This window comes from Piliocolobus tephrosceles, chromosome 2 (genome assembly GCF_002776525.5).
Source record: "Piliocolobus tephrosceles isolate RC106 chromosome 2, ASM277652v3, whole genome shotgun sequence".
Classification (NCBI taxonomy): Eukaryota; Metazoa; Chordata; class Mammalia; order Primates; family Cercopithecidae; genus Piliocolobus; species Piliocolobus tephrosceles.
In genome coordinates this window covers 8,864,713-8,878,903 of record NC_045435.1, presented here as the reverse complement: position 1 = coordinate 8,878,903, position 14,191 = coordinate 8,864,713, and the positions used below count along the sequence as shown (strand labels likewise).

At 37.3% G+C, this 14,191-nt stretch overlaps 1 protein-coding gene across 1 annotated transcript in view; it reads right to left on the bottom strand.

Annotated features, from left to right (window-relative positions):
* Positions 1-14,191, bottom strand: part of DCBLD2 (discoidin, CUB and LCCL domain containing 2) — a 96,607-nt gene that overhangs the window by 73,955 nt on the left and 8,461 nt on the right. The window contains exon 2 of the mRNA XM_023211954.2: positions 2,589-2,816. Within this exon, the coding sequence (XP_023067722.2) occupies positions 2,589-2,816 (228 nt within the window). The remainder of the gene's footprint in view (positions 1-2,588; positions 2,817-14,191) is intronic.

Here is a 14,191-nt window from a genome sequence, read left to right as displayed (position 1 = left end):
CTACCAAATGGAGGACCAGTGGGTATATAGTAGATGTGATGGGGGAAGGGTAGGTACAAACTGAAGCCCAACAGGGACCATCATCACTCAGGCCCCTTGACCTTTCTGCAGCTTTCCATTCACTCATGAGGAGAACAGGAAAAAGCAATGGAAATAAGGGTAAGTGGGGATTTATTAAATACCTACTACACACCAAACACTGCAAAGTATTACTTCTTTTAATCTTCAGACTGTACAGAAAGTGACTATGTAAAGTCTGGGCAGGTTCAACACTTTGTAGAAAAAGGACTCTTAGCAAGTAACTCCTGGAGCTTTGAGAACTTAGCAAGCCATTTAAAACCTGTGCTCAGAATCTTCCCCGTGCCACTCCTCCTCTCTAGCAACAGCGCCACTATGTATTGTCTAAATATGTAATTCTCTTGCCTTATTTTAACAAAACCACTTTTCTTTATTGGAATTTTCAAAATTACACAAAGGTAGAAAGAAGAAGGTATAACAATTCCCATCTGCCCATTACTCAGCTTCACCAAGGCCCCCTTGTTTCTCCTATCCTTCTCCCTATTTCTCATATACTTAAACATAAATCCTAGACATTTGAACTTCAGAATGTCTGTAACACATTAGAACTTAAAAATAATTTTAACATTATTACATCTAAAACAGTAATTCTTTACTATCACTGAATGCCCAATGCTTCAAATTTCTATGATAATCTTAAAAATATTTTCTTTCAGTGTTTAGCTTGAATCAAGATCCAAGCAAAGTCTACATAATACTTTAGGAAGATATGTCGCAATGTAGAACAGTTCCCTTCCCCCTCCTCCTATTTTTTTAAATGCTATTTATATGTTGAAGAAACTAGGTCGTTTGTTCTACAGAATTTCACATTTCCTTAATTTAGACCTTACAGTCAGTAGAATGTATTTCTCTATCTCCCTTATTTCCTGTAAAGTGTTAGAGGGGTGACCAAACGGTGGTTCACTTTTTCTCACTGTTGTTTAAAGAATGCCCAGGTGGTACTGTGTGCTCTCTACTGCATCTGTTGGAGACATTTACTATCCAATTATCTTCTATTAGTGTTAATATTACAGTAAGTTTTTCTACATCCTCAGGCGATTTGTGTTCCTAAAACTTTGTTCAATACCATATATTCATGCAATATGCACGTGGTGCTCAAACCACCAGGTTAATCAAGAGCTGACTGAGAAGCACCAAAGTTTATCAATCAGCAGCCTGGGAGACAGGGCAGGAATTTTTCCTCTGGTAGGTAAGAGGCCAAAAAGTAAAGAAGAAATGAAAGACTTCACTAGAGGTGGAGAGGAGGCCAGAGGATGAACACAGTACGGTATTTAAAGAACAGTATACTGGATTCCTATTACAGTTCTGAAGGATATTTTACACACTGGAACCAAAAAATGTTTCTAAATAAACTCACAGAGAATTCTTATAATGTTAGTTCACCTAAAAAGCCTTACAAATTTTTCCACCTTTCTTGCTTAAGAAATGTACTGATGCCTAAATTAAAGGTTTTTAACCTTGACTGCAAAAGAGATTTTCCCAGAAAGCGTTTAAGATACTGAGGCCTGGGTTCCACCTAATCAATTCTGATCCAACTGGTCTAGGATGGTAACTGGGTTTAAGGTATTGTTTACTACTTAGGTGGCTCTAATATGCAGCTATAATTGAGAACCACTGCTCTTAATCAAGAACAACAATGGCAACTACCATTTACTCAGCATATATTATGTCTTAGGTGCTGTTCACTTTTCTAAGCACATTACACATACTAGTTCATTCCCTGTGTTTTTCACAAGATAAAAAATGGAGAGGTCAGGTAATCTGGCCAAAGTCACACAGCAAGCTGATGAGAGTTATGCTTTAATCTCAGGAAGTCTGGATCCAAAACCCTTGCTTGTAATCACCATGCTGTACTGTCCCCTAAGCATGAATTATACATGTATTCTTCAACTGCAAATAAAATTATGAGATGAAAACATTTTAAAAAAATGAGATAACTGGCCAGGCTCAGTAGCTTACACCTGTCATCCCAGCACTTTGGGAGGCTGAGGTGGGTGGATCATCTGACATCAGGAGTTCAAGACCAGCCTGGCCAACAGCCTGGCCACCATGGTGAAACCCCATCTCTACTAAAAATCCAAAAAACATTAGCTGGGTATGAGCAGGCACCTGTAATCAGCTATTCAGGAGGCTGAGGCAGGAGGCTCACTTGAACCCAGGAGGTAGAGGTTGCAGTGAGCCAAAATCACGCCACTGTTCTCTAGCCTGGGCAACAAGAACGAGACTTCGTATCAAAAAAGAAAAAAAAAAAAGAGAGAGAGAGAATTAACTTCCTCCTTCTTAGTAGTACAGTGGCATCTTGGGCAAGGGTACCAATATGTGTTTATTAGGAAAATAAATAGACAAGAATCTTCTCTTCCCAAAAAACTCAAATTCGAGAATTTTACACATATTCAATAATTTCCCACATAGCACTTTATGCAGCATGGTTATTTCATGTTAATATCAAAAAAAATACATCATTGAGACAATGATGTATTTACAGGTACATTTACAAAAAAATGTCCTACCTATTTCAGTTCTGCTGACTCCAATTCCATTATAAATTCTCAAGTAATTAAAGTGACAAGAATCAGAATCTTCAATGTCAAAGTCACCAAATTTGATGCGAACTCTCTCTCCCATCTTTACACGGATCTCCCATTCACAAACAGTGCTGTTGGGATAGGTCTGTGGGTAGTTTATGGATGTAAGGGTTCCACTCTCAGGGCCTAGTACAGTGTGTCCACATCCATCACCTTTAAAACAAAAAAGTGAAAAGAATGATAAATTATTCTCACACATTTTACTGCCTCTATAATGATTTTTTGTGAAGATTTAAAAATACGTATGACATCAAATATTTTATACCACCCATACTTTCTATTTAATTTTTTTAATGGACAAATAATTGTACATACTCATGGGGTTCATAGTGATGTTCTGATACATATAATGTATAGTGATCAGATCAAGGCAATTAGCAAATGCATCACCTCAAACATTTATCATTTGTGTTACCTGAAACTACATAATTTTGTTAACTATAGACACCCTGCAGTGGTAGATTCCTCCTATCTAGCTGTAACTTTGTATCCTTTAACAAATCACAAGACTTAACATTGTTCTTAGTATATCTATTCACAGGAGCCAAGAGAAGCCAAGTTAGGTCAAAATAATCAATGGTTACCTATATAATTTATAAGTTCAAGGATATTTCAATTCTGAACAAATAAAAGTAAATATAAATTAGTTACTAAATATACATATACATGTTATAACAAATCCAATCTTCAAAAGAAGAGCAACTTAGAGTAATTGTTCAAAAAGTGAATGTAGGCCGGGCGTGGTGGCTCACGCCTGTAATCCCAGCACTTTGGGAGGCCGAGGTGGGCGGATCACAAGGTCAGGAGATCGAGACCATCTTGGCTAAGATGGTGAAACCCCGTCTCTGCTAAAAATACAAAAAATTAGCCGGGCGCATTGGCAGGCGCCTGTAGTCCCCACTACTCGGGAGGCTGAGGCAGGAGAATGGCGTAAACCTGGGAGGTGGAGCTTGCAGTGAGCCGAGATCGCGCCACTACACTCCAGCCTGGGTGATGAGCAAGATTCCATCTCAAAAAAAAAAAAAAAAAAAAAAAAAGTGAATGTAAAATATAAAAATATGTGATCAGCTTCATCTATTTACAAATCATGAACTAAAATATCTGTGAGAAGCTGAATGATATATTTTTCTTTACTTTTAAAAAATTATACAGGTTCTGGGATACACATGCACTATATGCAGGTTACATAGGTATACATGTGCCATGGTGGTTTGCTGCACCCATCAATCTGTCATCTACATTAGATATTTCTCCTAAGGCTATCCCTTCCTCAGCCCCCCATCCCGACAGGCCCCAGTGTGTGATGTTCCCCTCCCTGTGTACATGTGTTCTCATTGTTCAACTCCCACTTATGAGTGACAACATGCAGTGTTTGGTTTTCTGTCCTTGTGACAGTTTGCTGAAAATGATGGTTTCCAGCTTCATCCATGTCCCTGCAAAGGACATGAACTCATCCTTTTTTATGGCTGCATAGTATTCCATGGTGTATATGTGCCACATTTTCTTTATCCAGTCTATTACTGAAGAACACTTGGGTTAGTTCCAAGTCTTTGCTATTGTGAATAGTGCCGCAATAAACATACATGTGCATATTTCTTTCTAGTAGCATGATTCATTATCCTTTGGGTATATGCCCAGTAATGGGATTGGAGGGTCAAATGGTATTTCTAGTTCTAGATCCTTGAGGAATTGCCACACTGTCTTCCACAATGGTTGAACTAATTTACACTCCCACCAATAGTGTAATAGCATTCCCATTTCTCCACATCCTCTCCAGCATCTGTTTCCTGACTTTTTAATGATCACCATTCTAACTGGCATAAGATGGTATCTCATTATGGTTTTGATTTGCATTTCTCTAATGCCAGTGATGATGAGCATTTTTTTCACATATCTGTTGGCTGCATAAACGTGAGAAGCTGAATGACTTCTAAAAAACACTGCGTACTAAAGATTATGTAGATTATTGGCTGGATAACAGACTACAAGGCACTCCTTCTTGAAATTATTAAAGCAATATATAATGAAGTTTAATCCTATATTTACTGAAATTTAACTTTTTAGTAGTCTCTCTCACATACCTTATTTTTTTTCCCTACAGAATAAGGAGAAGTAAAATTAAAGATTAGAAAAAAATGATCTTTATATCTTGGCAGCAGCATTATTTGCTCCAGAAATTTATTCAGCAGCTAAATACAGAAACTTAGATAACAACATGTTTGTAAAAATGAAATATTTGCATTCTTTATCATAAAGTTTGTATTTTGTTTTCACTGAGTATCCAGAAGAAAAAATTAATGTTCATTTAGGAGTTTCAGCAGCTGCTCTGATTGTACTGTTCAGCATTCCGTAACAATGAGATTCAAATAAATCTCTTTCTAGTAGGAGGATGAATATATCCTTTTAAAATAATAGCATTTTGTCCTTCAAAAGAGTTATTTATAAACACCTTTCGGAATAGTACAGCACTTACACAAAAACTATGTTAAAAGTGACACTGCTGAGTTCCAAACTCAATACGGACACAGAGGGCTGTAACAGAACTTTCTACTATGTTGATTATTTTTAAGAACAATGCAGTGCTAATATTTGCTAGAAAAGATGTAAGCTTTTAAAAGCCTACGAATAAGAACTTCATATAGTATTTAGTAAGTAGTGGATGCTAAATAAATGTTTATTAATTGAATAAGGAAACTGTACATTAATCTATGAAAAAGTAATTTCAAACTAGTCTCAAAACTAACTTTAATGATGGAACAACTTTGTACCTAAATTCTTATGACAATACTTAAAAATCATATCCTTGGCTGATAAAGAAATTTTATTGTTGAATCCATATTAGTATTGCTCCTTAGTCTACTTTTAAAGGTCAGTGCTAGAAACCTGGCTTTTGAAACAATTATCTCTCACACAAAGCTTAGTTTTTAATCAACATCAAATTTCGGCTATCTTCTATACTTGCTTTCATTTCATATACAAGAACTAGGCTTAGCAACTCAGTAATACAAAAAATATAAGTGCAGAATGTAATAAACGTGGATTTTTGTGCAATATATCCACTGGTCTCTTGCAAATATAAAATGTAGGATGTTATACAGTCCACAAAACACAAAACAAAACAAAACAAACCCTAACACAAATTTCCCCTGAAACTGGCATGAAAATACCTTGACTATCTCTGCTGGATATCAGCTAAATTAAAAACACAGGGATATAAAAAAATCTACTGTGAAAATGAATTGTAAGATAAATTACCCTTAAACAATCATTAACATTTTTCCTCAGAGGAAAAAACTGCCACCCTAAGACAGAGTTTCTAACATTATAAAACTAGTCTGAAACGTCCTTACTACTGAAACGATGAAAACACTCTTCCTGGAGGTGGTTCCATCTTCAAAAAATAACCACCAAATAAACGAAATAACTCCAAATATAAACGTATGTTTTTTAGTAAATAGAAACAAAGGCAGCTTTTTAGGTAATTGAAAGTGTAGATGAATTTCAGAAACGCAGGAATTTTCTATCAACAGCTGAATCTACGACTTTGCAGTGGCAGACTGTCACACTTAAGGTATTCCCTGTAGGCTATTATTCAACTCAAGGTTGTCATTTAAAAATGATTTTTACAAAAAGTACAAGCAGAGTGTTAGGAGTCATTTTTAGATGTCTTATGCTCATGTTTGATTCTCAATAAATACACAAACCATTTATTGACCTTTCCAACATGAAGGATAATTTCTACAAAAGTTAACAAAAGAAATAGTAACTGATAAAAAACAAGACTTTCGCGTGCATGCTGATGAAGACAATAATTGCAGAGTTGTCTTTTTTCATCACTTTGTGTAGGGGGAGGGCAGGAACAGTCCACACGTAACGTGCCAAGAATGTTCTAAACTATGTGATGGAGTTCCGAGCTCCCTCCTCCTGCAAGCAAGATGATATGCACCAGAAACTAAAGTTAACAACAGGTCTCCAATCTTCAGCAACGAACACATTTGAATGTTTTGTATCTCAAAAAATATTTGACAAGTTTAACCTGACTGGATAAACAGCTTCACTAAGCACCTACTGCTATGGAGCATATGTTCAGAATATTTCAGTCTGAAAGGGAAGGCTAGGCATACACATATGTTTTTTGTTTATGCCAAAAGAAATACCTTTTACATTGTGACCCTATACATTTTTGCAAGCACGTTCATGAACCACTAAAGTATTTCATGACCCGCTAATGTGTCTCCAACTGCAATCTGAAAACTCCTGTGCTAGGCATGCAAAGGTCTTAACATTGAATTTGCAAATCAAGGAAAGACCTCGTTCTCATTTTCACTCCTAAATTAGAAATACGTTTCCAGTTTATTTTTACAGTTCTTAAAAGTAAAGCTTATTCCACCAAGATACTTAAAATACGACAAAATATTTAAAAGTAGAACTCAAACTGGGAAAACATTCTTGATCAACCAATTCTGTAATACACTTAGAGCAGTGATTCTCAAAAGGTGGGTTGCAGGGCAGAGGGGAAGAGGACCCCCACAGAAGCAATTTTACCTCCTATTTGGCAGTGTCTTAAGACAATTTTGGTTGTCACAACTGGATGGGGAGGGGTGTTATTGGCATCTAGTAGGTAGAGGCCAGAAAAGCTGCTAAAACATCTTATTATGCACAGGAGAGTCCCTCAGAACAAAGAATGATCAACCTGAATAGCGAATAGTGCTGAGGTTAAGCGCTGACTTAGAGTCAAAGCTAGAAAATCTCAGAAAAAAGATCTGGTTTAGTTCTTGGCTGGGTTCCATTTGGCCCACAGGATAATGCTGTTCTCTTCAATAAGAGACTGATTTTCCCCCAAAGATCAGCAGTTACGCTAAAGAGTTTTATGTTCCGACTTTCCAATTTCTTAAAAAATAAACGGAATGTTTTATTTTTCTTTACATTAAAGAAAAAGATTCTTTTTATTAGTCTATAGGCCTCAAATGATATTTTTTTCTGGGTCGGAGCTCTTAACATTAGGAGGAAAGGGAGCTAACAGTAATCATCCCTGACTGCTATTAATTCTGAGTAACTTTGTACACCGGGAAAAATAATGATCTGTAACCAGGCTACACCACCTACTATTACTCCTTCTCACAAGACAGAATTGACTAAAAGAAATTACTGGAAAAAGCCATGTTCACAGCACCAATCCATACATTCTCACCAACTCCAACTTCACTAACTTTCTCCTTCTCCAAACTCCATCAGCACTATCACTGACAGGTTCTTTCTCCTCCTCCTCCCCGACATCGTCTCCACCAGACTATAAGTGATCAAAAAGGGTAGAAGTCTGGTAGCCTAATTTTTGAATTTTAATTTTATTCCAGCTAAGAAGTAAGAAAAAACACTGGAATTTGATCTTACTGCTTCTTTGGCTGCACATTTATTTAGGGAATTACTCATAGAACATGTGTTCACTTCCTCTGAAGAGTGTAAGGTCAGATGTGTTAAGCCAGATACAAATTTTGATATTATTCCAGGAAAAAAAACACTTTTTTTTTCTTTTTTTTTTAACTACTTATCCCTAGAAAAAAATAGGAAGAAAATGCAACATATTTAAATGACAATGAATTATTGCAACAAAGAATGCATGCTGTTTTAGGCTACTCTAATTAAACTCCAAATCAAGTGTGTTTTTTGTTTAAGTATGTGCTTGTGATGCTGATTCCATGTGACTTTCCAGCCCCCTCCAGATTTGAGCCATATCACTACTGATAAATTGTATTAATTACGTTCTTTTACATATATATATATATATTTTACTGAATTTTAATAATATGAACACTGTGATTTCCAAAATTATTTCCTTTAACAGCAAATACAAACGCAAGATATGCTTGCACAAATATGCCAAAAATGGAGAGCAAAGATTTAAACTTTTCCAGTGAGTTTTCAAGGTTTTTCTTTTGGTGAACTGGTGAGTCTGACTATACTTGCTCTAAGTAAGTGTCACTTCGGTCACGTAATACATCTGTGAGATCTTAAAATGAGAAAGCATGGAGCTTTTATGCAACATAAAAGTGTTAAGAGCAAGTTGCAACTGTTAACTAATACATCTGATTTCATTCTGTTACAATACAGTTTTTAATATATTATTTGGCACTGCGAATTTTTAGACCAGAAGTACCATATCAACCTTGTAATTGTGAGGTTAAGGTGCGTCATTATAAATCTCAGATAATTCAAATACTACTCTAATTTCACTTAATTCTTTAATGTCCTCTTTAACCCTGGTAATTTTCTTGTTCTGAAGTTTTGTCTGAAACTAATACAGCGACTCCAGTTTTCTTTAGTGTTCACAAGATATATCTTTCTCCATCCCTACAGTTTTTAAATTGTGGTAAAATATATGTAACATAAATTTAGTATTTTAATTATATTTCACTTTTTAAAGCAGTTTTAGGTTCATAATAAAACTGAATAGAAAGAACAGATATTTGTCATATATCCCTTGCCCCTACACTTGCATAGCTTCCTTCATTAACATTCCTGACTAAACTGATACATTTGTTACAACTGATAAACCTACACTGACAAATCGTTATCACCCTGAGTCCACAGTTCATATTAGGGTTCACTCCCGGTGTACATTCTACAGGTCTGGACAAATATGTGACATGTACCCACCACTACAGTATCACACAGAGTAGTTTCACTGCCCTAAAAATCCCATGTTCCACCTGCTCATCTCTACCTCCCCCAAAACCCTGGTAACCACTGATCTTTTCAGGGTCTCCCTAGTTTTGCCTTTTCCAGAGCATCTTACAGTTGGAATCCTACAGTTTGTAGCCTTTTCGGATTGGCTGCTTTCACTTAGTAGAATGTATTTAAGTTTCCTCCATGGTTTTTTGTGGCTTGATAAATCATTTATTTAATTTTTAAAATACTGCATAAGATGCACATGCATTCAGAGTCTAAAGAGGGTCAATGTGACAATTTTTTTTAAAAGACATTGCCCCCAGCTTTATTCTTTTTTAAGCTCAAACTCATCTCTGCATGTGTGATAATCTACAAAACTGAATAACATGAAGGAATGTGAGCTATATATAAATCCTCTTCAACTCCACCATGCACACACTCTACCTAGAATGCAATGGTGAAACACACTGGAGTCATACAATGAATTTAAATGTCCTATCTACCACTCACAATGACCTTGAAAAGGTTACTTATTGCTGCTAAATCACAGTTTTGCCAGGGGTAAAATGGGAATATTAACAATTTGAGCTACCAAGGTTAATATTTAAATGACATACCATATGAAAACAACTGGTGTCAAGGTCCTAAGCCATAACAATGTGCTCAATAAATATCTGTGAGTACTATTATTGTCATAAAAGACGAGAACAGCTTTTGCCCATTGTTTATTGACCCAGTACACTTGGATACAATCTGGCTAAAGTTAAGAGAACAATGGCACATTATTTTAGGAAATTTAAATGTATAGCAGCTTTAAAGCTTCTAGTGTCTTGTAGAAAGTATAAATTTATGAGAAAGTATTGCTCACTAATCTCCCCAACGACCTCTACTGCAGTTCAGTAACTCACCCTCAGGATCCCAACCTGGACTTTGTTTTTGCCATTATTGGAAACTACTCCCAACTCTGAAATCTTAAAAACTTTAACATCTCACTCTTCTGGTTATAGTCTCCTGACCTCTCGGCTCTCTTGCACCCACTGCATACTTTGTGTGAAGTGGATTTTTCTCTTTTCTCTCCATCTATCAAGCTGATCCTGTCCTCATTTCTTTCTCTACCTAGTCTGAGCCTCATGTCCAATGTATTAACTACACTCTTTCTGGTACCTCTGCTTCCTAGCCACTGTATTCTTCTTGAGCATCTATCCGCCTGGCAAAAGCTCCATCCCAGATCATTAAATAATTTCTCTTTGTCGAAGAGTTGAGCGCTATAGAAAGAGAAAAAACTCACAAAATCCAAGGGATGAGTGTCATTAGATAGTAATGGGTTCCAGCCTCAGATGGACACTAAAAGACTCGCAGTTTTCTCTTATTTGGTGGTACTCAAAGTCAAGTCAATGTTAGAATCATCTACACGCTAATTAAAGGTTCTCAGGCTCCTATTTACACCTCCATGGATTCTAACAAGTACGTCAGAAAGATGACCTGAAACTTGGAAACAGGGTAAAAAAAAACAGTGTGCAGCACATCCTTTAAATGTCATAAAAAGCAAAAGCCACTCAAAGTTACAGGGCAAAATAATTACCACCTGCTACTTAATGCTGATTAAAGGCTGCAGTCTTGGTTACGTGTTAACTTACAGATTGCTGTTTGGTAAAGACGAATATAATTTCTGTATAGTTGAAAAAAAATAACCTAAAAGTTTAAGGCCTTGTTGGCCATTAATCAGTTTTGACCACCTAATGCAGCAATCATATCCTAACATTGCCTATCAACACCTAGCTTCTCAAATACTCTATGGACAGTTTTAACATTTTACTGATTTCCTCATTAACGATGAGCTGAACAAAATATTTGGTGTGTTCATCTTATATTTGCATGAAATTGATTTTGTCTTTCTTTTTGCAAATTATAATCTGTAATTGTAGCTCTTCAGTGGGGCCTTGGATCTGCAGTTTTACAAACTTTAAAACACTAAGGGTAACAACTAAAAATACAAAAAACCTCCTTCCACGTGGTGTCCCCTCATCACCCCACATCTACCATCGTTTTTCTCACTTTTTCCTTCTTGTACATAGATTTCTTTAGTTGCCTATGCTTGACGTCTTCTCTGCCTCCTTTTCTAATGTCAGACTGTTGTGGGTTGAATTGTGTTCAAGTCCTAATTTTTGGTACCTGCAAATGTGACCTTATCTGGAAACTGGATTTTGCAAATGTAATCAAGTTAAAATGAGGTCATTCTGGATTTAGGGTAGGCCCTAATCCAACAACTGGTGTTTTCTAAGAGGGGGAAACTTTAGACACAGATGCAGGGAGAACCACATGTAACTACAAAGGCAGAGACTGCATCTGGCAGACACCTTAACTGTATATAACCTTGTTACTACAGGCTGTTGATGTTGCTGTTCTTCAGAGTTCTTTCCCCACTCTGTATTCTATGTGGGCAATCTCACCTACTCCTTGACTTCAGTTACCACCAAATGGAGAAAGCTCCAAAGTCTTCAATCTTATCTATATACATATTAAGCACTTTTGCTCAGAAGTTCCACAGCATTTCAAACTCCACATGTCCTATGCATTCAATGAACGACCTCCACATGCCTGGCAGTGTGCCATTAGGTATTAGGAACAACAGTAAAAATGTCAGGCAAGGCCCCTGTCCTTACAGAGTTTACAATATAGGGAGTAAGACACAGAGAGTCATTCCAGGGATGATGAGGTCTAAAGGGAAGTAATGAGTGCTTCAGTGTGTGCGTGTGTGTGTGTGCGCGTGTGTGTGTATGTGTGTCAGAGAGAGAGAGGGAGAAGGAAAGAGAGAGAGGAACAGGGAGATGGAAGGAGAGACGGTGAGGGGGAGAGAGAAAGAGGAAGAAGATCCCAGAAAGAAAAATCTCAACATTAAACTGACTCTTGGCTCTCTCAAATTTAACTAGTCATTATATTTTACACTTTCTCTCTCCTTAGCAGTTCTAAATTTAGTCCCTCTGAACAAGTACAGGCCCTTGCAAAGTTCTTTAACAGGTTTCCCCACTTTCTATCTTTCCTCCCTCTAGTCCACTATCCACACTCCAGTCAGAGTTTCTTAAATACTGTCTGGGTCATGTAGGTCCCTTATTTCGAAATCCTTTAACTGTTTTCCACTGATGATACCACAAAGTTCAAACACTTCGGCCAGGATACAAAGTCTATCATAATCTGGCCCGATTCCCTTTCTGGTCTCATCTCTTCATTTTTCCCACAACCTCTTTGTTCCGTAGGTGGAACAAAGTCCTCTTTGAACTATAGGTGACTCCCCACATGCTGCATCCTCTCACCTCTGTGCCACTGCACTTGACATTGCACTCTGCCAAGAATAACGTCCCTCGTCCTTTCATCCACCTAGCAAATACCTACTCAATGTTATTTTCTTTGTGAAACCTTTCTGAAGCTCCTGGTGTTTCTCCCTATTTCCATAATAATAATATCTTTCTGTACTTAATATGCTTAATTATGAAGATTTATGTCAGTTTACCATACCAAGCTGTAAAATTTGGTTAGAAAGGCAATGCATTCTATTCACCTTTATAAGCACACACACAGAAATAAAGCATACAACGCTCCTAGCACATGCTGTTGAATGAGAAATAAGCCTAAACTAATGTTATGGTAGACAACTAACACATTAGAAAGTACATAGGCTTTGGAGTCCAACAGACTGAGAGTCAAATTCTAGACATGCCAGTTTTGAAGATCCTGGACACTTAACCTCCATAAGCTTACATACCCTAACCAGTACACTGGCGAGGACGCGACTACCTCACAGATGAGGACACCACCACCTATCTCCCAAGATAAATGTAAAGGTTCAACAAGAACTTCTTCAAAATACAGTGGACTTTTAATAAATGTAACACTTTCTCCTAGAAGAGGATGTCTCTATTTATCTAGTACCCCGCCTTACCCTTCTCTGGGACGTGCTCTGCAGTTTCCCAACAGTTTTAATATGACCTCATGCCCCCTGGTTATTTGACTGGTCCAAGGGTGGGTACTGAATCATACTGGGCCAACGTGAGGCCAACTCACCCTTTCCTCCAATTACTGGACCTTGTACAATAGGGAAAATACAGAATCTCTCCGTGTTAAAACTGTAAGCCTTCGGGATTGCCAGCAGCCACGATTCCTCCCACAAAGAGAAAGCCAGACTGAAGCAAGAGAAAAGAACTAAGCTGAGTCCTTGGTTCCTGAAGTCTAGCTGCATTCCTGCTTCCCCTTGGTTTAGGTAGGTTCAACTTTAACAAAACTCTGTAAGTTACTTCACAATCGTCCCAATACTTTCTCCTTCTACCTTAATCAGATACAGATTTCTGTTCTCTATAACCTCAAAAGTCCTAACTAAAACACTCTTCCTTCATGCAAGCAACAGAATATCCACTTCACATCCAGACCTATAAAGTTGGCTTTTAGGATGCCAAGAGTAGGCAGAAACAAAGGCATGTCAGGAGAGAAGAGATAAAATGATCTGAGATGGTGGGGATCAAAAAACATTGAAACACATCAATAGATAGAAGGCTGAAAAGGCACAGCAAAGGTCATAAAGGAGAGCACAAAACTCATACTAAGGTTTGGGTGGGCTGGAGCCCCTGAATGGACAAATCACTGTGAACAGTCACGCCTGTCTGTCACATTCCTCTACTGCATGCTCTGACTCCTCTCACTCAGCTAGGGGTGGAACAATAATTGGGGATAAGGGGGAGAGGGATGGAAAAGTGAGTCTTAGTGGAAAGGAAACATTTAAAAATGGAAATTTTAACTGCAGAGTAAAGTGAAACAAAATTTTATTTCACATATTGATTCATTCATTGAACAAAAATTTACTTGCTACCCAG